This window comes from Trachemys scripta, chromosome 2, assembly GCF_013100865.1.
Source record: "Trachemys scripta elegans isolate TJP31775 chromosome 2, CAS_Tse_1.0, whole genome shotgun sequence".
NCBI lineage: Eukaryota > Metazoa > Chordata > Testudines > Emydidae > Trachemys > Trachemys scripta.
Genome location: NC_048299.1, coordinates 54,057,914 through 54,082,476, shown reverse-complemented (window position 1 = coordinate 54,082,476; position 24,563 = coordinate 54,057,914). Strand labels below are relative to the sequence as shown.

At 41.5% G+C, this 24,563-nt stretch overlaps 1 protein-coding gene across 5 annotated transcripts in view; it reads right to left on the bottom strand.

Moving 5' to 3' along the window:
• The window catches only part of BZW2 (basic leucine zipper and W2 domains 2), a 77,924-nt gene that overhangs the window by 19,252 nt on the left and 34,109 nt on the right, over window positions 1-24,563 (bottom strand). For all 5 annotated transcript variants that reach the window (XM_034760561.1, XM_034760559.1, XM_034760558.1 and 2 more), the window contains 5 exons: window positions 23,032-23,208; window positions 19,829-19,932; window positions 15,730-15,795; window positions 6,212-6,347; window positions 1,031-1,140 (listed from right to left, as the gene is read on the bottom strand). In XM_034760561.1, the coding sequence (XP_034616452.1) occupies window positions 1,031-1,140; window positions 6,212-6,347; window positions 15,730-15,795; window positions 19,829-19,932; window positions 23,032-23,208 (593 nt within the window). The remainder of the gene's footprint in view (window positions 1-1,030; window positions 1,141-6,211; window positions 6,348-15,729; window positions 15,796-19,828; window positions 19,933-23,031; window positions 23,209-24,563) is intronic.

Genomic DNA, 24,563 nt, shown 5'->3' with positions numbered 1-24,563 from the left:
AGACAATAGCATTATACATTCCAGTGGCTAAAAGATGAAGATAGCAATGTTCAAACTGGAAATAATACAGAAAAATATTTTATTTTATTTTTTAACCATGTCGGTAATTATTTATTGGAACAGATTTCCAAGATATATGGTACATTTTTTCAATCATTTGGACTTTTTAAAATCAAGATTTGCGGTCTTTACAGAAAGATATGCTCTAGTTTAGTTGCATATTGGGCTAGAAGCAGTGATTACTGGGTGAAACTCTCTGGTCTGTGTTATGCAGAAAGTCAGATTTATAATCTATCTTTATAATCTAGGAGTCTTCAGGCACATGCAAGAAGAGACCTGCACATTAGACAGCAAGAATCTACTATTTCTTCCCAGGAACCCACAATTCTCAACACTTCAGGCTGTTGCTATGATCCAAGAATTATATGCATGAACCGCAAGGCCATTGGCCTGACCACACACTGCTCCTAGTGGTTCTGCAGCTATCATTGTAGAACCACTGACTACCAAAATGCTTAGTCTTGTATTCATTTTCTGATGATATCCCAACACTATTTCACAAATTTTATTTTAAATTATAGAGCAATAATTCATTTTCAAGAGTATAATAATTTCATAAACCACTGTTGCTTCACTCATGGTTTAGTGCAACTACCAAACTACGTCAATAAAATAAAAGCCCCAAATACACACATACTTGTTATTTACACTCTGTTACCAGAGTTTCAGTGGACAGTAACAAATAAAAGTTAATTAATTCTCTGGCTTCTTAAACTATATTCTTCAGTCTTCCAGAGGCTTTCTGACATGGAAAAACAAAAGTGGATTGGAAAAAAATTACAGGACCTGATGCTTTAACAATGATGCAGGGACAGTAGCTCTAACATTATTGATGTGATTCAAAATATGTCATTTGGGGGGGGGGAGCATTAGTGGGAATTAACATTTATGACAAAGTAGCATCTGCCTTATATATCCTCCTCTTCCTAAAACAAACAACAAAAACTCCCAGAAAATATGTGGTACTTACTAGCAATCGCTTGTCTAAACTGGCTTTTCTTAAAGAGGAGGTAACTGAATTGGCATCTTTTTCTGCCATCCATGATTTGAAAAGCTTTACAGCAAAAGATGCCGCAATTCCTATTTAAGAAAATAAAGTAAACAAGAACACAAACTTCAGCAACTTTTTGAATGAATTAGCAATGCTTAAGAGATTTAACAAACTAGGTAGAAAGCAAGATTATGTGTTCTGTGGATTCTTTGTCAAAGATAATAAGCATTTACAGTTTGTGTTTAGATTATTTATATTTTAAATGCAATCTTATTTTTCTGAATTACTCTGCAAAGTTCACAAGTACTTTCAAACATGCTGTTTTTCTATCTGCATTGGGCCATTCAGATTTCCCCCATTGTTTTTCTTGGAATTGGTCTTGTTTTCATTTATAGAATATGTCAATGATTAAAAAAACAAATTAATTTTGACAGATTTAGATAGAGAATCAGTTTAAGTAGAAGGATACTTCACTGTCTAAATAATTTGAAATAAATTAAAATATGCACTGGAGGAAACCTGATGAAAACCCTCCAGAGTTATACAGTAGTGCTTTATTATCATAAACGAAACAACAATACTTCCTTTGTACATCGTTTAGCTTAGTGTAAGGAAAAAATATAGAGTATGTATTATTTTTTCTTTTGTGTTCCTGTATCTAGAATCACCATGGGATTGTAGCTATTCAAAACACTTATGTAATATCTTAAAGTAGGAGTGCATTCGCTTTGAAATTGCATAGGTTTTTTACAGGTAACTTTAATGGCCTTTTTTTGTTCTGTGTTTGCACAATGCCTAGCACAATGGGGTTCTGGTCCATGACTGCAGATCCTGGGTGCTAACATCATAAAAACAAACAACAGCTGCCCCACCCCGTTCCCAGGTATTCATCATCTTCTCCCTCACCTCAAAATCATCTGGTTTTAAAATGAAAATAGGACATAGCTAGGTAGGAAGCGAGCATGACTTAGTTGTTCTTTGCTAATTTACAGCTGCTCACTTTCTCTCTTTTCATTTGTAGCGAATCATAAACTATCTTCTGAAAAGATTATTCCCTGAGCATCCCCAAAGAGAAAAATAACATGCATGATTTTCAATGACATTGCTATGGCAGTTTTTCCAATCTTGCTTAGTGGAATGTTGGCTATGGGGCATGAGCACGAGACAAGTGCTAAATGCAACTGCAAATGCTCAACACCTCTCAGCATCAGGCCTAAAACTTTACACTTTGCATTTGACTTTTATATTTGTGTGTCAAGTTGAAACTGACATGAAGCAAAAATACAGTTACATAGCCTCTGACTATTCAGCAGTGAGAAAGAGTGTGTTTGACTAACACAAGATTTAAAGAACAATGCATGCCTATGATTATGTATCTGCAAAATAGTTCATTTTTGACCACAGCTCACTCTACCAAAGTTTAAAAAAAATGATGCATTCCAAATCTATAACTGAATTTGTATAAAAGACAACGCAAGTCATTTATAGTTAGAATTCATTATACACAGTCTATAACAGAGGTGGGCAAACTACGGCCCGCGGGACCATCCTGCCCTGGCCCAGGAGGCTAGCCCCCGGCCCTTCCCCTGCTGCCCTCCCATCCCCCGCAGGCTCAGCTGGCTTGCTCTGCCGCCAGCACAATGCTCTGGGCAGCGGGGCTGTGAGATCCTGGGGCAGTGCAGCTGCAGAGCCCAGCCTGACCCGGTCTCTGTTCTGCGTGGTGGTGGTGGTGGCTGTAGCGCTGCCAGCCACCAGTGCTCCAGGCAGCACGGTAAGGGGGCAGGGAGCAGGGGAGTTGGATAGAGGGCAGGGGAGTTCGGGGTGGTGGTGTGGATAGGGGTTGGGGGGGGAACAGGGGGTAGATTGGGGCAGGGATCCCAGGGGGGCAGCCAGGAAGGAGTGGGGGTTGGATGGCGTGGCAGGGGCAGTCAGGGGCAGGGGTTCTGGGGGAAGTCAGAGGAAAGGGAGAAGGGGTGGTTGGATGGCGCAGGGGTCCCTGGGGAGCCATCTGGAATGAGAGGAGAGGTTGGATGGGGCGGCAGAGATCTGGGGGCGGTCAGGGGACAGGGAGCGGGGGAGGTGAGGATGGGGCTGGCGTCCGGGGGGCGGGGGGGGGCAGATAGGAGGTGGTCGGGCCACGACCCCCTCCCCAACCGGTTCTCCATACAAATTTATGAAACTCAATGCAGCCCTCAGGCCAAAAAGTTTGCCTGCCCCTGGTCTATATACATACCACTTGCTATACAATACAACATTCTAGTAAACTCAGGTGAGGGAAACATTCCACTTTGTTACCATAAGGACTTTTCATACAGCAATGCCTTTTGGCATAGCTATTGCTTTAAACACATCTTTTCTACTGAAAGTCTGATACCTCACAACAGCTACTTGGGCCACATGATACCTCATTGTATGGAACAGATCAATAGTGTGCAACAGCAAAAGGCTGACTGGCTGCAAAAAGCAACAGAAAAAACATGGAAGTTTTTGGGCAACTATATGCCAAGAACCAAAAGCACTAGGAATAAGTAAGGAGCTGCCAAAAGTTTAAAACGCCTAAGAATATGGGTTCATAATGTAAGGTTTTTTGCTCTGGATTTACGCAGGGCATAAAAATTGTATCCTTCGACATTAATTTGAAATTCAGCCTTTGTAGTTCAAGGTAAAAATAAATCCCAAGCTTTTATGTTTCCAGATGCCTCTTGTTTTCCTGTAACTAACACAGGCTGTCATTTAAAAGCACTACAGGCCATTACTCTAAAACATAGATTAGTGCTTTTGTTTGAATTTTCTCCTAGATTTATTCCCATTGTGAAAGTTGTGGGTGATGGCAGAGCGGGGCTGCAGCTGTGGCCTTTCTTTCTGTGGCATTTAGAAAACAAATGTGATGAGGGTTAGCATGCTGTAAAGGAGAACATGTTCCACTCCGAGCTGCTTTGAACAGTTGCAATACATTGCAGTGAACACTGATTCATTCAAAAAAAACTTTTTTTAAAAAAAAAAAAAAAAAAAAAAAAAAAAAGTACAACATTGCTAATACGTGTATGAGTTATGATGGGAAACCCACATTCACAGAGAAACAAATGTGAAAAAAAAAAGCATCTGGAAAAATATTAAGTCTCTAAAGCAGAAGAAATATCACAATGCACCATAAGATTGAAAGAACAGTTACTTACCCTACATTGGCTGTGATTCTCCAAGGTGATGTAACACTATGGATCCCATTGTAGGTGCATGAGAGTTCAGATTTTTTTAATAAGAGTGTCCACCGGTGTCACATATGTGCACTGTACCTCTTTGTGCTCCCATACAAGGACATAAAGGGCAGAGTGGCCGTGACCTTCCTTCATATATCAAAGACTTTGTTTGCTGAGGAATCAAAGTGGGGATGGTGGGCAGGTCTGGGAATCCACACTAACACCACTTTGAAGAACGCCATTACTACAGGGTAACTGTTCTTTCTTCTTCGAGTATGGGTCTGTGTTGATCCACTCAGGATGGTGGGAAATGAGGAATTTCAGCTGTATCTAACAGTGATTGAAGTATTGCTCTCCTAAAGTTGGCCTTACAGCTAAGTCCAAGGCATAGCATTTGAGAAAGGTCAGTGGGCTGCTCCATGTTGCAGCCTTTATGTTTTATGGTAAAGGTACACCAACCAGATGGTAACACAGCGAGATGTATTGGGTTACAGAGAGTGCCCTTAATAGAGATGAACAAAAGGTTGGCCTGCTTTAAATGCAATAAGTAGCCAAGGATCTTGGTATTGGGGCCTGGACAGGGTCCTGACCATGTTGGACTGCCCTTATTGAGAACCTTTTCTATTTACAAAGTTTTTCAGGTAGATGTTTTTCTCTGTGTATCAGGATTTCCTTGACCTATAGGGAGCAGTCCCTGTCCATGGTACTCAGCCAGCCAACAGCCATGCTACCAAATGCAGTGACTATGGGTCTGGGTGGAGCATCTGGCCATGGGGCTGAGAGATCAGGTCTGGACAGTCTGGGAGCTGGATCCGGGACTGATGGTCATCTGTAATAGGTACATCAGCCAAAACTGCCTCAGCCAATATAAGCTAAAAGAATAACCTTTCGATCTTTGAAATCACTCTGGGTATCAAGGGAATCAGAGACAGGCATAGAGCAGGCCTCCCTTACACTTCATCTGGCAATAATCCTACAGTTAGACCCCATCAGGAGCAAAAGTTCTCACACTTGGCATTGTCTCTGGTAACAAACAAAACGGAGGTTCCCTAATGACAGAATATCTGCAGGGACCATTCATGATTTGTCTTGGGTTACCTGCTCAGGAAGTCTGCTGGCTGATGCAGACTGCCAGGTGAGCTGCACCTCCATAGACTTGTGAGCCCTTGAGGAGAAGGATTTGCATACCAAGCACCTATCTACCAGGGATGTCTCTCTCCCCCAGACAGAACAGGCAACAATTATGCTCAGCAATCAGGGGGCTGAGTCAGTCACAGGTCAGGCAGGGTTTAAACCCTGTGGGTTTAGAGCAGTGGTCCCCAGACTTTTTATGTCATGAGCCCACCCTTACTCATAATGGACTTTGTCCACGTCCCCCCGGGAGCTCTGGCCAGGGCTGGGGCCGGGAGCAGAGCTGCAGCGGGAGTCATCTGGGTCTGGAGCTGTGGCCAGGGGTTGAGGCTGGGGGCAGAGCGGAGCTGGGTGGTGCTTCCTCCTCCTCCCCCCACCTCCCGAGGACTGGCCTGAGCCTCACTGTGCCCCCTCAAATGTTCCTCCATGCCTCTTTAAAAGGGGCACACCCCACAGATTGGGAACCACTTGTTTAGAGTCTGCCATGATGGTTGGCATGAGGTGTCTCACCCTGCTGTGTAGGGCCATCTTTTCTTTTTTTTTTGGGAGGGGGAGGGATTATTAATGTATGTTATTTGCAGTGTAGTTGTTGCTGTGATGGTCCCAGGATATCAGAGACCCCAACTGTTCACCTGAAGAAGAGCGCTGTGGAGTTCAAAAGTTTGTCTCTTTCACCAACAGAAGTTAGCACATTAAAAAGATATTACTTCACCCACCTTGTCTCGAATATTAACGTATATGCTACAAAATACATTTCTCCCCAAACCTATTAAAGCTAAAATCAGAAAAAGAAAACATTAAAAATAAAAAGCACGCCACACAAAACAGTTACCTTCTTTGACAATGTTGTCAGTGAAAAGGCTTGTCAATATGACGGCAGGAAGTGTTCCATTGGCTAACAGGATCCCAGTGAGCATTGCCAACTTTGTCTGCTCTGTTTCAGAAAAGGCTTTAAGGAACAACAGGAGCTGTGGATCAGATCAGACAAACAGGTATATCTGAGCCATTATACAGTTACCACAGAGAAAGAACATTAAAGGTCAGATTATGAACCCCTCTCAAAGAGTCCCATTGAAGTCAATGGGAATGCTAGTGGAGTGAAGTGCTACTCACCAGAACCATAACAGAATCTGACCTGAAGAGTTTAGCACCAGACATTGCCACACTTACAGGAAATGCAATTACAACAGATTCTCTCAGCTGAAATTCAAAATAATTTCTTAATTTAAGCAATACTGATATTCTTGATAAAGCTGACAAAGGGGTGTGGGCTCTGGGAGGGAGTTTGGGTGTGGGCAGGGGTGCAAACTCTGGGAGGGAGTTTGGGTGTGGTGTGCAGGACTGGGGCAGGTGGTTGGGGTACGGGAGGGGGTGGGGGGTGTGGGCTCCGGATGGGTAACACTTCCCTTGGGTGGCTCCCGAAAGCAACCGGCACATCTGTCTGGCAGCAGCTCCTAGGCGGGGCGGCCAGGGGGTCTCTGCACACTGCCCCTGTCCCCAGGGGTCCGCAGACCCTAGTTTGAGAAACACTGCCATAGATCATCTCACTGAAGAATATAAAAATCACTCACAGGGTAAGGCACTACCTCACTTGAGTAAGAGCGACAGATCTGTCCTTCAGCGTTTAAAGTCAAGGATGGTTTCTCATTAAGGACGTGATCCATAGACCATTGAAGTCAATGGGATGCTTTTAGCAGAGTCTTTCTATTGACTTCATTTGGCTAATCAGAGTCTTTCCACTGATGACTTCAGTGGGATTTGGATCAGGCCCTACAGTTGCAATTCCTTTACCGACTCATCAAAAGTATCAAGCATGCTAAGAGGACACAGAAATATGAGAGCTTCCAGTTCTCTCTATGGAGACTGGGGGCAGGGAATGCAGTTACAACAGATTCTCTCTCAGCTGAAATTCAAAATAATTTCTTAACTTAAGCAATACTGATATTCTTGATAAAGCTGACAAAGGAAATGCAGGAATGTAAGCTGCTGCTGAGACCTCATCATTCCCAGTACTAATTACAGTAAGGCAGCAAATTGGTTTGAGAGGAAAATACAAGCTTCCCTGCTGTGTGAAGCAAAAGAAGTTTTGACCTGTTCAGAGAAAATACAGTCAAGTTTACATCTCTTGGGTCTCTAAAAATTACTGTTTATTATCAGCTGGTTTCAGATATGCAACTACAAACCCTTTGCGCGACCTGGAGTCCAAGTACTGTATAAACCTATGTGGGTGTTGCATTTACTTTTAATTTCCTTTAACGTACCTCCCCATTTTATATATGAATATTCTTCATTTTAACTTTACTATGCAGTTTATCATCTCCCATTCTTACCAGAACAAAGCTGTGCAAAATAACTTCTTCCCAGGGCGAAACATGCCATTTTTGTTAAATCAGACGGGTTGGGGGGGGGAAAAGGAGTGGCTAAAAACAGTTCCTACCAATGGAAAACTCACTTCCTGCAAAATATGGATTCCATCAGAAGCAAGTTAATTCAGCAGGAGAAAAAACAAGAATTTAGGATATCACTATCGATTTATAAAATATTGGCATTTCTATAACTCTGCTTCATCTCCAGCTACCAACCTTGACCTACTCCTTACCGCTGTCATGGCCCTTTCTCCCCCATCTATACAGTACATGCAGTCTGTGGAAATAGCCACTGAAGTGATAAAAAGCAGCCCACACTAACATGCACATTTTCTTATCCTATCTCCAAATCAGGGGCATTACCTCTTAAATGTATCTGATATCCATGTGACTAAGACAGAATATCAAGTGTGTTCCTGTACCTTCCTGCTGACAATAAATTCATTGTCACCCTCGCCAAGAAGTTTCCTGTTAAATATAAGCTGTCTGAATATAGTGACATTTTAAAATTCAAGATCAATCGTAAAATACGGTTTTTAAAAAGACATCATGTCTTGCAAATAACTCTGCTGTGTATTTGTAAGCTCAAAAATGAAGCTCTCTTCATTCACACTGTAGTGATTATGTAATATAGCTTTAAATTATAGTTTGCACAGGCCCTAAATGCTTCAACCAAAGGAAATCCATCATCTGGCTTTTTAGCGGGCATCTGCCAATTGCTTGCACCATGCTATTTTAGCTTAAAAGAAATATGAATTGAAAACAAAATCTCAAGTGTAATTTTATTCTTTCTGCCAAATTGTGACTCAAACAGAAAACATAAGAAAATCTGGGATGAAGAGGTCTAGAAGATTTATAAATATATGGGTGAGAAAATACTTGGCTAGGCTGTTTTTTCCAAAGAAGGTGCAGTCTGATTCCAGCTTAACACGGCAGCTAACTGGTTAGCAGGAAAAGTTATTTAAAGAACGTTATCAAAACCAACAGATCCAGGTCAGGGAAAAATGGGATTTATATTTTATAGTACCGATCTAAAATGTGCATTTTAATTGCCTTTGTTTAATCTACTGTAACTGTGAATTATGATTAATAGCCACAGGAACACTGACATCCAGGAGACCTATTAATATTCTTTATATAGAGCTCAAACTGTTCAGACTATAAGCACGCAGGGAAATGCCAATGGTAAAATAATGGCCAGGGTCAAAACTCTCAGGAGCCAGAACATTTAAAGTGTGAAAGCTGAAATCTATTTTTAAAATATTCCAATGTAATGCCAGTACAAATTATTTGACTGATGGCCTAAGTCTTCTTTATCCAAGCCTATAAATGTGCTACCTGAAACGTGACCTGGAGACAGTGAAAGTAATTCAGACCTTCCAGTTTGAGACTGCCAGCAAAGTTGTTAGTAAGAGGGCGGCATCTTTAGTTTCCCCCTACAGTTATTTGCTTTTCCTGCTACATCACCCATCTCTTTGGTCCCCATTTTGGCAAATAAATAATGATTACGTACACCCATTGGTAGCCAAATTGAGTGCATTCACTATTTTAGCACTTCAAACTAGTATTAATTTTTGACCATCCTACTCTTGATGTGCCGCCTGCATTGTTGTGTATGTGACCCATAAAAATCCCTGGGACAAATTCAATGATGTTGCACCCATTCACATCAGGTCTGAATTCTGGGCAAAAAGCTGCTATTTTTAAAGCCACTACTACTGGCAGCAGAGTTCTACACTCCTATAGGCTGCACAGAGAGGGAGATTATAAAGGGAGAAGAAACATCTTCAACTACCAAAGCACTAATAATAATAGAAACACATTGGTATTATTCAGAAACACTTTTTCACAAACATATGAAAAATGACACAGGGAAAAAACTTTATTACATCTCTTTCCATAGGAAAAAAAAATCACATATAATGGTATTAAAAACCTACACCATTAACATTTATCAATCCTTCTGAATATCAGAAATCTACAAATTGAACTTTAGCATTTCTTTAAAGGTTATTGCAAGATCTGAAGTCACATAATAGTGTTTAAGGTGTTTCCTGTTTCTTCTCAGACCCCACCCCCCAACCAAAATTGCTTCTTACAAAAGGTCTTTTGGGACAGGTTCTAATTAAAAAGTTCTTTAAGTTTATTACATTTCAATATAATATTTTTGGGGCAGGGACCTTGCCTTCCTGCCTGCAAATGTCTAATATACTGTTGATGCTATAAGAATATTTGAACTAATAAAGTTTAAAAAAGATAGCTCTGAGAAGCTTATGTACAGGATCATTTTCTTAGTTCCAGGGTATTATTATACAATCCTCATTTAGTTGCAAAATGCAGCCTTAATTAAGTATTAAGGGAAAACTTCAAAATCTGTAATTAACCCACTTAGGAACAATTAAAAAACCAAGATATTCAGATCTAAGCTATTACAGATTTTCATTGCTGATTACTTTAAGAGCTCTTCCTTTACTAACACTGTTACTAATCTCTGTTGGGGAGTCACAAAATGCCCAAGTTATTTCAGAATAGTTCTGAACCTCCCACTGGGTTCTAAGTGGTTTATAACCTACTGATAGCATCACTTGTCTATTACTGCATTTGGTTCTGAATGCAAATTGGTTCCCAATATGAAAATAAGAAGTATGACTGACTCCAGTACTATATTCGTAGCACATCTAAAACTCCTATTTATTTCAGTGGGAGTTTTAAGTGCATAATGGACCCAGGATCAGGTCTATTGTGCTGTGTTACAAGACATTTTAAATTTTTCTTTGTTTTTTTTAAACCTAAAGTGAAGTTCTGTGCAGTACAAGATATCCACACATATCCTATGTAAACAAAAAGGTATATGGACTTCTCTTGTAATCTGGAAAAGCACAAAGGCTGAGAAGACTAAATGCCTCCATCCACCTACAAAGTGCAGTTATTCCTGAATAACCCCACTTCTTGAAATGTGTTATTGCTTTAAAATTCACAGAATTTTTTTAAAAATACTTGTCAGCATTGCAAAATAAAGCACTTTACATATCCACAGAGAAGCACAGCAAGCTTCCTACAATATCCCATGATTGTGTCAATTCTGTTCTGCACAGCATCTTATGCCTAATCCATATTTGATCTCTCAGCAAGCCACCTTTCTGGTATCCTTCTACATAGTTTCAAGCAATTACTTTCATTAGGGAAAAAGGAAAAATGACCAAAGTTCCTTGTACCATATCTCACTACTTGCACATATTCCTGTACGCCTCATTAACATTTACCTGTGCAAGTACAAAAATCTACACATCTGCCCTTAAGCATGATGTTTATAATGGAGAAAAATATATGTCCTTAGCCTTGAAAAAAGTTATGTAAGATAGCCAGCAAGTAGAATGCTCCACGGCTGAACCATTTATATATATCTTTGATTATGCTTTACTGATAGATACAAGAACATCAAGCTAATGCATGTACATGTATATGGGGCTAATCCTGTTTGTTTTATACAGGAGTTGTCCCACTGACTTCAATAGGAATCCCTACATGAGTAAAATGCGCAGGATTTGGCCCCGAGTGCTTTCCTAGGATTCCTCAGATTCCTAGGCATTACCTTAACTGTAGTAAGTTAACTTAGGCTTATACCACAACTTCAACAACCATCACCTGTCCATTAAACTCTCTATGGAACACTCCCACACTACCATCAACTTCCTGGACGCCATGATCAGCTTCAGTAATGGAACCCTACAGACAACTATACACAAGAAACCCATGGATCACCACACCTACCTTCATAGATCTAGTAACTACCCCAACACACAAAGAAATCTGTTATCTACAGCCGGGCCCTCAGATACCACATAATATGCTCCGAAGAGGAAGTCTGGGATATACATTTTAAAACACTTAGAACCACCTTCACCAAACAAGGACATTCCGCCAGAGAAGTAGATCACATCATGGAATAGGCCATCCAAATACCCAGAGAGAACCTACTTCAATACGGAAATAAAACCCCTCTGACTGCACACCCTTAGTTATCTACCATCCCACACTGGAACCCATACAGGGTATCAAACAACTACAACCCGTACTTGATGGGGACCCCATCCTGAAAGAAATATTTCCTGAACCCCTCTTCTGGCCTTTAAACAACTTCCCACCTCTCCAAGCTCATCAGAAGCAAGCTCCCCACAGACTAGGACACACTAACTCGAAGCAGTGCCAGACCTGCCAGAACAACAGATGCAAAACTTGCAGACATATCTTCAATGCTACAATGATCAATACCTCTCACCTTTCAAGATCTATGGGTCCTACACATGCCTATCACAACATGGTGTACCTCATACAGTGCACTAAATGCCCGAACAACTATGATAAAATAATAATAAAATGATAAAAGACAAAAAACACCACAAACTGTGGGTGAACACTTTTCACAAAGCAATCATTCTATAGTGGACCTATCAGTCCTCATCCTCAAAGAAAACCTGCACAACACTTTCAAAATATGTGCCTGGGAGCTTAAATTCATAACTTTGCTAGACACTAAAAATCATGGACTGAAAAGAGATACTGGATTTATGGCTTATTACAACAATCTGTAGCCCACAAACAATCCACTCTTCCTCCCCTGCCTTCTTCCCTCCCTCCCCTGCTTCCATGACTGGAGGGATGTTAACAGGCCACCTCACCTTGAATGGTCCTTTGAAATATGTGTTAACTATTTATATTAAACAATCTGTTCTACCTTGTATTTAGCTGTGACACTCAGAGTACCTTTCCCAGACCGGAGGAAGAGCTCTGTGGAAGCTTGAGAGCTTGTCTCTCTCATCAACAGAAGCTGGTCCAATAAAAGCTATTACTTCACCCACCTTGTCTCTCTTATTTGGGCTGTGACAATTCACCATGTTGCCTATTTACATATAGGATCTGGCATTAACTTTAACTGACAATAGTAGAGGGTTAGCAAATTTAGTCACTGTGCGAGGACATGCTTTCCAACAATTTTTGAAATTCCTTGCATGAAATAAAAGTCTAGATTAAAAATTGCTCATCAGAGAGAAATTGCTACTGAAATTTGTGGCATACTTACGCAATTAGGAGAAAGTCCTTATAAAAAAAATCCTATTTTTTAAGTCTCCCTTCTTTTACAATAAGATTTGAAAGCCAAAAGCAGACATGAAAGGGACATGCTTCTCAAGGTTCACAGGACTATCAATGATCTTTTGTAATAATTATGAACAGGAAGAAATAAAATATGACCCAGCAAAAGCAAGCACTAGAGTGCAAATTGCCATCTGAGACAATCTCACCTTTAAAAAAAAAAAAAAAATTCCCCAAATACCACCTGCTTGAGTAAAGTGAGACTGCTGGTCTGGCCCTGATTTTCAGCATGACTGTCTCTTACCTTAGTGGAACTTTCCACTAGCACTACCTGAACACTCTAAATTGGATGATGTAACTGCCAGAGTATCAACTTCACTGCTGGGACAGTCACAAACCATTTCTTATGGTATCATCAAGGCATCACTTCTCGTGTCTTCCTAATACTACCTCAATGGCCCTTAAACTGAATTACTCTATGGGTTGGATGGTGCCTACTTGCAGCATAGGTGCACAAAAAAGAACAAAGTGGGGGACAGGGAGCAGGGGGTGTTGGATAGGGAGTGGGGTCCTGGGAGGGGGGCGGTCAGGTACTGACTCCATGGGTGCTCTGGGGCTGGAGCACCCACAGGGAAAAATTAGTGGGTGCTCTGCACCCATTGGCAGCCAATCTCCCCTTACCCCCCATTCCCTCTCTCCACAGTGTGCCATGTCCCCGCTCCTCCGCCTACCCCCCAGCACTTCCCACCACCAAACAGCTTAAGCCTTCCAGGAGGGAGGAGGAGGAGCAGGGACGCAGCGCACTCAGAAGAGGAGGCAGAGAAGAGGCGGGCAGGGGCAGGGACTTGGGGTGGAATGGGGGCAGGGGGGAGGGGTTGAACACCCACCGGGAATAGTGGAAGTCAGCATCTATGCTCAGGGGACAAGGAGCAAGGGGGATTGGATAGGTCAGGGGTTCTGAGTGAGGCAGTCAGGGGGTGAGAAGTGGAGGGGGCGGACAGGGGGCAGGGGCCAGGCTGTTTGGGGAGGCACAGCCTTCCCTATCCAGACCTCCATACAGTTTCGGAACCCCGATGTGGCCCTCAGGCTAAAAAGTTTGCTCACCCCAGGCTTATAGCCTATTAACTATGCAGCACCAGAGTAGGCTCTTGAGATCTTTCATCCAAGTACTAATCTACCCCAGCCTGATATCTAATTAAATTGTGAGATCTGAGAAGACCATAGCCTGCAGAAGTATGGCTGAAAAGTAAGTCTTATTTGTTAATCTGGGGTAAGCAAAAATAGCCAGATTTGCAGTCCTAATATCCTCCAGTAATACACAATTTTAGGGAGCAGCAGTGCAAGATTTCCACCAGGGCTCTGACAACATGCTTCAACCCTAATATCAAACAGCCACCATGAATGGTAAGAATAATATTTCCACACCCAGTTAAGTGTTGGAATCTCTGCTGACATTGCTGACAAGGGTGACTATTAGTGCCAACTATAATTCTTATTTCAGCTGAGTTACTTGCCACTGGAGATGGGATTGGTACTAGTTCACATGTGCTAGAACACCAGCAATCCACTTTAAGTAGCTACTTTGTCAAAAAATGGGCTAATGGATTGATAAAGCCTCAAATTACTTTGTATTGACCACAATCTGTAAGTGGCACGATTGTGGAATATGCTCTCTTAAAAATGCACAAAACTCAAAGTGAAGCAAATTACAAAGCAAGTTAAAAAGAAGAGGCAGTTTGAATTGACATGGTATTCCTTTGTGAAATATGCAGAACGCTTTCTGTAATTTGAATGCAATGAGTCAACATTTCTTATGTCAACGATTATAATAATTAACAGCAAGAATGTCAGATTTGTGTGGCGAACAGAGGTACATTTAGTTCAACAATGAGTGATGCACTAAGCAATCAGCATCAGTTAAAAGGTATATGGACCACAACTATAAAAATAGCCTCATGAACTTGCAAGAATGTGCAAATAAGAGCCAATATCCCTAAGCCACTGTATTTGTAAAAGGCAGTCAGTTTGACATCAGAAAGACACTTCCTCACTATTTCTTTGCATGATAGTTAGTACTTGGAACAGTATTCCATATTCTTGCTCATTTTTATTAAATGGAGGTATTTTAACCTCAGGAAAGGTTATACACACATCAGCACTGGCCACAGTTTTATTATTCCAACCATTAACCTACAATATATTTTATATATTAATTCTGACTAGAATTAATAAGTCCAAACATTTCTTGACAGATTTCTTCAGGTTTCCATGTAATTCAGTAAATGCCACAATTCAAAACCCGGCCACCACATTCACTGAAGTCTAAAGTAAGCAAATACAATAACAACTCTGCCGTTGTGATACTGGCTCTTACCATGTCACAGACATGCACTCAAAGCCACCTAAAACTTGCTTTAGGGCTCATTCTGCAATCTATACACACCAGACTAGTCACGACTCATACAAGCAGTCTCACTTCAATGCATGGTAGATTTGCATTCACTGTATAGAAAATATATGCTAGGAGTTTGAGACAACTCTAGGTTCTGTTGATATAGGGCCCTGGTAGCGAAATGCATCCCAATGAGTGCTCTCCAGATGGTTCCATAGCCATCACAGCACCACAGGCTGAGATGAGAAAGTGGGGGGCAGGGGTAGTCAGGGGAGCCAAGGATGCACTGACTCAGCATGTATCCTGGACAATCTCCACAGGCAGTGCTCTTATAGAGCCTCAATTACAAACTAAAGCTACCACTTCTGAGAGTTGCAGTTTGCACTCTCTGACCCAGCCAAGTTAAATCAAGACAACAACAACAGCATGTAAGAATATGCAGTTACTTTGGACAGAGGGTAGGTGATATTAAGCCCAAAGAGATACTGGCATCAATATTACCTTTTTGATTTCCTCTTCAAATGCCTTTTCCAAATATTTATACCTCCTGATTAGTTTATTGAAGACCTAAATACAAAACAGATTAAGTCAGCATATTTTACAGGTAGGGGGCCAGGAACTAGCACTGCCTCCTGTAAGTCAGTAAAGAACACCCATAACGTATCTGTGATAAAACTTGGAATACAGAATTTTTTAAAAAAAGACCTATTTCAACTCTGAGGAGAAAGAAGTAGGATTAATGGCTTCTTATGCTTTTATGTCCTATTATATGATTTTCTTTTAGATATGACCAAATGCACAGTGTTTCCAGGAAACTAGCAGCTACCCAGTACGACAGGTGCTGTGCGCATTTGTGCAGCAATCCCTTGTCTCACATGCTACCATGACAAATGTTCTGATTCCCAATCTCTCGTCCCTGCTCCCCGCTCTTCTCTCTCTCGCCAGTGCCATTACTTCCCTTTTTTACTCCATTCATAGCTCCATTTGCAGGAGTGAAACAATGAGGATATCCCCACTTTGCATACATCCTCTAACAACATAGCTGCCTTGGAAGGCTCAGGGATTGAACAAACAGAGGGGGGCCTGTAAAGCCATGATGTTAGGGCTAAATACCTTTAGTAGATGAGGCTTATTAACAAAGATCTTTACCAAAGTATCATAAAATGCTTTATGATCAGAGGGAGAAAACTTTACAGTGCTAGCAAAGTTATTTAAAAAATGTTTTCAGGGACAACTCTGCAAGAAACCAACAGTCAGTTCTACTGGAATGTAACAGGCACATTCTGGTAACTTTCAGATTATTTTAATAGGAATATCTTAATTCAGGTCCTCAAACGTTTTGGACTTTTCATAAAGAGCCTTGATTTCTCCCTCCCCACTGAAAATCCCCTCCTCTCCTCAGCAGGTTCTTCCCATGTCTATATGTGTATGCATACATATCCTTTTCTGGTACATTCAGAGAATAAGCATTAGAGGTTTCCCCTTCTCCCTACATTGGCATCTCCCTTCTCTTCTCAGAGTTTGTTTTTTCTTCTTATGGGGTAGTGGATGGCTGGGACGAGACAGCAGTGGGCCTTTCCCTGTTCTCTCCTAAGGGGACATAAGTCTCCTCCCACTAGGGGTTCCCCAATTCTCTCCCCTCCCCTCAAGATACTCTGATCTTTTCCCCTCAAATCCACTTCTGCCTTCTATTCATGTCTGTCCTCCACTTGTCTATTTCCCTCTCTTCCCCTCCCATAACTGACTCCCTATCATCTGTTCCCGTTCTGTCTCTTCACCCTTTGTTGCCTGTCCTCTCCATCTGACTGCAGCACTGGTAAAAGGTGGAGGGTAACATACTGCTACTGTGGCTGTAGTGGCCTGGGTGTGTTGGGTGTTGAGAGGAGAGAGGTTGAAAATCAGTGCTCTCAGCACTGTGCAGAGCCAGCACCAGGCTTGTGACTGACATGGGATTCAACTGGGATGGGGAGCTGGTTTACAATAAATATCATTTAATTTTGTTGTTGTTGTTGCAAGCTTATTGTGACCTGAGGGTAAATGACAAAATCTGTTTATTCCGATAATGTATTTTTAAGAGGCTGTCAAGAGCCTATGACTGGCACTCTTGTTGCAGAGCAGCAGAAAATGAAATAAAGGATGAATTATGGCCATGTGAAGAGGCAGACTGATATGGAAATTTACAGTTAATTAAGATGTGGAAAGAGAATGAAAATCATGAGCTAGGGTTTTTAAGCCTTTTGCCTTTTCAAAAAAATAAGAAAATGTTACATATTATGACACAATATGTAATGTGGAGAAGTGCTTTGGGGTACTTAGGGCATGTTTACACTGGAACTGGGCTAAGGCGCTGTTTAATTGCAATGTAGATGTTCGGGCTCAGGCTCCCGCCAGAGCTCTGGGACCCTTCCCTTCCACCTCGTGAGCCCGAGTCAATCAGCTGACCTGGGCCAGCTGCGGTTGTTTTGCAGGACTTTTATTCTAGTGTAGACATAAGCTTAATGTGCAATGATAGCATCCATAAGGACCAGCTAATTAGGGCCGGCTCTAGGATTTTTGCCGCCCCAAGCAGAAACAATTTTGGCCGCTCCCCCGCCCTGTTTTTTTCTTACCCCACCCCCGGCCCCACCTCAGCTCCGCCCCTTCCCCAAATCCCCAGCCCTGCCTCCTCCCTCCCAGGCTCTCAAACCTGGGAGGGAGGAGGAGATCCCTAGCGGCCACGGCGCACGAAACAGCTGATTCGCGCGCCGCTGCTCCCCCTCCCTCCCAGGTTTGAGAGCCTGGGAGGGAGGGCGAGTAGCGGCGCGTGAATCAGCTGTTTCATGCGCCGTGGTGCGCGAGCGGCAGCAGCGGAGGTGAGCTAGGGTGGCCGGGGCACATTTTTAGGGGCGGCATTCTGGCGCCAGCCATGCCGCCCCTAAAAATGTGCTGCCCCAAGCACCAGCTTGTTTTGCTGGTGCCTAGAGCCAGCCCTGCAGCTAATGTGCAACATGTTAGTGTGCTTTAGAAATCATACCCCTCCTGTGCACATAGGACTTGTCTACACAGAGCAGCAAAGTGCCATGAAAGTAGTGGCATCACTGGCACATCTAAGAGTCTTCAAGTATGCACTGACATAAGACTGGCCTGCAGGATTAAAGCAGACCCTGAGTGTTACTTTAATGGTTATTTTAGCCTTAATTACACTTCTTCATTCTAGAGTCAAATCTCTGTTTCCTGTTAGTCCAAAAAGAGTTGGTAGAGTCAGTAATGGAAGCATCAATTCAGTTATTAACTACAAAATACTGATTTGTTTTGCTGACTTTTGGTATAACCACTTTCACTGTGCTGCATTTCTAGTCCCTCAAACTTCTTGCCGCTACACGTAAATGCAGATTCAATTGCAAAGCTAAATTTCTCTCCCTCAGATTTATATTTCCAGTTGTCATTACCAGACAACTTTAAACCCTATCCAAGCTGAAGAACCAAAAGCAACAATTTTGTGTAATAAATATTATGAATAAAGATGTTCTTAAAAAGAGAGGCATATTCTTAACAGGGGGTGGAGTGGCTAAACATTTTGCTTGCTACACAAAATAATTTCACTCCTCCAGGTGGATTTTTAAAGTAGCCTCGCACTTCTCAGCCAACATATTCTGTTGAAACAATTCTTGATGCTAGTGCCCTTTGTATGAGTCTTGCGAGGGTTTGTAGATCACCTGAACATATCGGCAGGGATAATGGTTCTTATTCTTTCATGTACTGTATCCAGTGTTACAATAATTAGATACATAGATACTATTTATAAAATAAGAGATTTATTGTTATTTATTATACCTGGACACACACTAATGAGATTTCGTTTTTTTAAATTTAGTTTTACTTATATGCAGAATTATAGGGTGGCTCATATTTTTCTGTAATGACAATACTCATCCTTATTAGAATATTACATATTATTATGCACAAATTACTCATTGTTATTATTTGTTATACTCCACTAAGGAGTTACGTGGTTTGAGATATTCTTGCATAATGTCTTAAGTTTCATTGCTTATTTATATTTATTTCACATAGGCCTATTTTTCCAGTCCTTCAAACTTTTACTCTTGTGAATAACCTTTTCCATCACTTGTAGAGGACCACTGACGTCAACTGGACTATTTGCGCAAATCCCGATTACTTGCATGAAGAAGAGTTGTAGGATTAGGATTTAAATTTTTCAGTCGTTATTCTTATGTACCATATGTTAATTAAATATAAACTTGCTAAAACCTTTTATAAAATAATTCTGTATGTAGAAAGGGACAGCCCAAACTAAAGAGAAGAATAGGAAATGATTGATAAACCTCACAAGAAATAGGATCAAAGATAAATGTATGACAGCCCTATAATTGTTTTTTAAAGGAATTGTGACCAGATAATTCTAGAAATCCTTTCTCTTATCTAATGCTTATAGGTTAGAGGGGACAAAGGCAGATTAGTACCTAACTATACTACTTAACTGCTTTGTAATTAGTCTACTGCAAGGTCAATCTGCAGATTTATCGTTATTATCTTTTCTAAGGACTTATAAACAGACTACAGTGGCCTGTCAGTAATGGGTTTCCCTTCCTACCCTGACCTGAGCATAGTTTCGGATAGTGTCATGATCTTCATCTGCAGAAAATACACAGTGGCTGGTCATCTTGGTCTTGTCATTGTCATCTATGCGTGTCCCTCCAGGGGCTAAAAAGAAAGAGAAAAAGCACAATAAAGATGCACTGTTCAGATAAGGGCTCCTAAACTTACAACCTCTTAAGTATCACTGAGTGCAAGATGGAATGAAAATGGGCATCAGATGCAACAGCAAAAAGAAAAAAAAGCCAGAGCACTCATCGACTGTGGTGGCATTTGGCATGTATAGAGAAAGGAACAATCAGGATTTCCATGCTATGTCACATCCTACAGACCACTGAGCCTACAGAGGATTGAGAGCTATGACAAGAAATCTTGGTGGTGAGTGCAGGATGTGGTCCTGTGGGGATTACTGGTTGGTGCCAACTACGTGATAAACATACTGGCACCCTTGTGTTAATTTTCATCCCTGTTTGCAAACATATTAATGTAATCTTTTCTGAAGAAAACGATTAGCATATCATCACTTGTTTTAGGACTCAGAAAATGCTGCTAATCTCTTTACTGCTTACCAACCCTAGCAAGTACATTTAACTGTATTAAAACTAGCTTTATTGGCATCAGATCTGTTCACTGATGAATGTGACGTAATAAAGTAACAAGCAAATAGCATACTATACACGCTTGTGTGACCAAACTCCAATCTGCATGTACTAGTATTTGCAAGCAAATCAAGAGGTGCATGTAAACATTCAGTGTTTGCACACACTTTTGAAAGTCTAGATTTTAAATATGAAATTACTTTAAACCCCCCTATATGTTTAATACCAATAATTGATGTATTTTAAACAGACCATTTATAATTATATTTACTATATCATAGTGAGATACAACGTAATAGTAATTTAATCCAGGAATAGGCCTCGATTCAGCATGTGAACAGCCCCATTGAAGTCAAGTGAATTAAGGTCATAAACATTTTGTCTCCTCTATCATTTTTATGCCAATATATTAATACAGAGTTTCAGAGGACAGAGGGGAGAACTAACTTTTTTCTAGAGGAAAAAGCATACAGTGGAAATAACTAGATAAAGTTACGGTGTGAAAAAGGTTATTGATACAGGCTTGTAATCAAGCACCCCAAACAGAATTTGAACATAAAAGATGCTAAAAAAAAAAAAAAAAAGTGTCTCAGGTAAAATTAATATTGAAAATATAGACCATTATGCTTCAGGAAAATCTACTAAATATAAAATGGAAAAGCACAGAGTTGCGATTCAGACACAGGTGCTAGACAGTTGATTATTTATTGAAAACTATTTCTGCCTACCAATCTTCCCCCAACAAATTTGTTCAATTTGTGTCTGTTTTTCTTAAACATCATCTCTCTTCTGCATCATTACTATTGATCGCCCTTTCAACAGACTGTCTTCATTTGTTTGTACTCCTTTCCCATTTGTAATCTATAAATCCTCAGTGCTGTCAGGTCTTCAGGATACTCACAAGTTGGGACAGCATTTCCGAATGTCTCAAGTTTGATTTTCTACCCTTATCCCAGGAGTCATTCAGCTGTATTTCAAGCTGTTTTTGTAGCTATTGCATGGGTGGGAATTAAAGTGGAAGTTTTCCTGGTACATCAAGGGCTAAAATCTGTGCTTCTGCAGTCAATAATGCAGATTATTTGCTTTCAATTCTCCAGTGGCTGTTGGAGTTAGTGACACAATAGCGTTTTCATCCAATACCATTATGCTGAAATATTTTGAAGCAGATGTGGGCTGGTTCTATATAGCTCATCCAGTAACTATGTAACTGGGATCAGAGCTTATTCCTTTTAGAACAGTGGTGGGCAACCTGCGGCACACAGGCCGCATGTGGTCCATCAGGATAAGCTGATTGCAGGCCACAAGACATTTTGCTGATGTTGAGCGTCCGCAGGCACAGTCCCCTACAGCTCCTAGTAGCAGCGGTTCGCCAATGGGAGCTGTGGGAAAGGGCAGGCCACAGGGACCGCCGATTGCCCACCACTGTTTTAGAATCTGCAGTCAAAGTAACTGAAGAATAAAGGAAAAATACTGCTGCACACTCAAAATCACTGCTATAAATACACTTGTTGAGATACTAGTAACTAATCTGTATGCCAGTAATCCTCTGAGCATTCCCCTCGCTCCTGGGTAATTTCCTTTAGACCCTTTCACTTATCCATTGTTATCAGCTTTAAATGCAGACTCTTAAATGTACCTAACAGTAACCTTGCCTCATATGTCCAGTCTTGCATCTCCAGATACTTCTCTCCCAATCACATCTTTACAACTTGCTACCATCTCAAACTCAGCACCACAAAACACTCAGCTTACTTTCTTTCCAAACCCTCTTCGTTCCCACTGACAATTCCACTGTCTGCCACATCACCCAGGTTCACTACCTTTGTGTTGCATTCTCCTCCCACATTCAGGCTGTCGCCAAATCCTGTTGCTTCCTCCTCTACATAAACAGCTCTTAACAAAACAACAGTTCTTCTCTCTTTGATCCTTACTGCAAAAAGCGCTCGCCCGTATCATGATCATCCTTCCCTTTGATTACAGCAGCTTTCTCCTCTTCACTTCATACAAAAAGCTGTCTTAGCATATTCCTCTCCTCCTGGACCAGTGCTGTTCATGCCAACATATTTGGCCTGTCTGTTGTATTCATCAGTTGCCTCTCTTATATGTGGATTGTAAGCGCCTCAGGGCAGTGACCATTTTTTGTTTGCACAGTAGGATCCTCATCTAGGACTTTGGTCCCTAGGCACTACCATAACACCATAGGTTGGACGTTAGGGAAAAGTTTCTAACTGTCAGGGTGGTTAAACACTGGAATAAATTGCCTAGGGAGGTTGTGGAATCTCCATCTCTGGAGATATTTACGATTAGGTTAGATAAATGTCTATCAGGGATGGTCTAGACAGTATTTGGTCCTGCCATGAGGGCAGGGGACTGGACTCGATGACCTCTCGAGGTCCCTTCCAGTCCTAGAGTCTATGAATCTATTAATAACACAATAATAAATAATGCCACCGCCTATCTGATTGCAGACTAAATAAGTACTAGATAGATAGAACTGAGGGCAGAGTTAATAGCTTTTGTGGAGCAATGTGTACACTATTCAACCACATTCCTCCACTGAAATGTTATGTACAGAAATTTTCTAGCATCAACAAGATGCGCAGTTTACCTAACATGCTACCAGCTATCAGGATATCAAAGAGCGTGTCAGCATAGCGACGATAATCTAGCCTTGAGCCTGTTGAGTCCAGAAACTTGGCTACAGCCTCCAGATCATTCCCAGCTTCATTGAGGCCTTGGATGATTGTATCTCTGAAAACTGTGGGTTCAAATTTCTCCTTTTCATCTAGGAAAGGAAAAACAAACAAAAAAGTCAACCAGCCATCTATATGCTTAGATTTACATATTAGACAACAACTGACATGTCTGTGATATGGGATCATAACATATTTCCCATTCTGATTATCCTATTTCACAAGTATCAATTGGCTTTTGTTAGTTCTGGGAATTGTACTTTTTCTCTCCCTCTTCTATTTCAAAAACCGAAAAGGAACATGCACAACCTACCTTGGGAAAATTAAATAGAAGAAATCCATTAATGCAAAATTAAACTGAATAGATGTACAATTTTCTATTGCTATTTCTCTTATTAAATGCATTCCTCAAAACGTTACTATATATGTTGTTAAATTAGATGATAAAATACAGGCTGTGCAAAGCTGCCTAGTTAAAAGTGCTGCAGGAACTTTCATTTTCTGATGTTCTTCTTTGAATTTTAACTGCAACTTAATTCATGCACTGACATATTCAAATCTTGGCGAAGAGAAAAGATCACAACAGCCAACAAACTCCTATGTTCTATGAACACGGAGGAGTGTGTGTGTGGGGGGGGGGGGTTACATGGTGTCATCACCAGTTGTTCCCCAGATTCACAGAGAGCAGCAGCTCTTGAAACAGAGAAGAGTGACAGTCAATGATGCATCACCTAGTTCAGTCCCCAGTAGAAAACCTTGATTAAAATGCTTACTTTGACCTTCAGACAGCATCTCTAAGCCAAGGTCCTTAGTCATAATGAATGCACTTGCAAATCTAGATTAAACTTAGACACACACACACACACACACACCTATATACCTCCTGTTGCTTCTTCTTTCTTTGATAAACTAACAAGCTGCTAATAGGGAGCCATGTACACCTGAAACCTCCCAGCAAAGCAAGTCCTGATTTACACTTGTGCGCTTTGAATGGCTTATGTCTGAGAGCATGTCTACACTACAATCTTAAATCGACTTAGATTAGGTTGACTTACAACCACTGCAGTAATTACTACAGTGACTGATGTCCACACTATTCTCCATCTGTCAGTGGTGTGTGTCCTCACAAGAGCGCTTCCGCCGACCGAAGAGAGGGAGTGTGGGGGGCTGAGAGCCAGGGCTCTCAGTTCCATGCATCTTCCCGCTGGGAGGCCCTGGGCTTCTCGCCTCCCCACTCCCTGCCCAGAGCTGTGGGGGCAGCCACCCTTGGCTTCTCGCCTCCGTCCGGGAGATTTGCACCCGGAGTCCAGTCAGCTGCCATGCTCCTGCTGGGGAACCAAGAGTCTGGTTGGCTGCTGTGCTCCTGGCAGGAAGTGAGGAGCCAGGGGGGCAGCCAGGCACCCAGCCAGGAGCATGGAGCTGGGACCCGGGTGGCAGCAAGACTCCC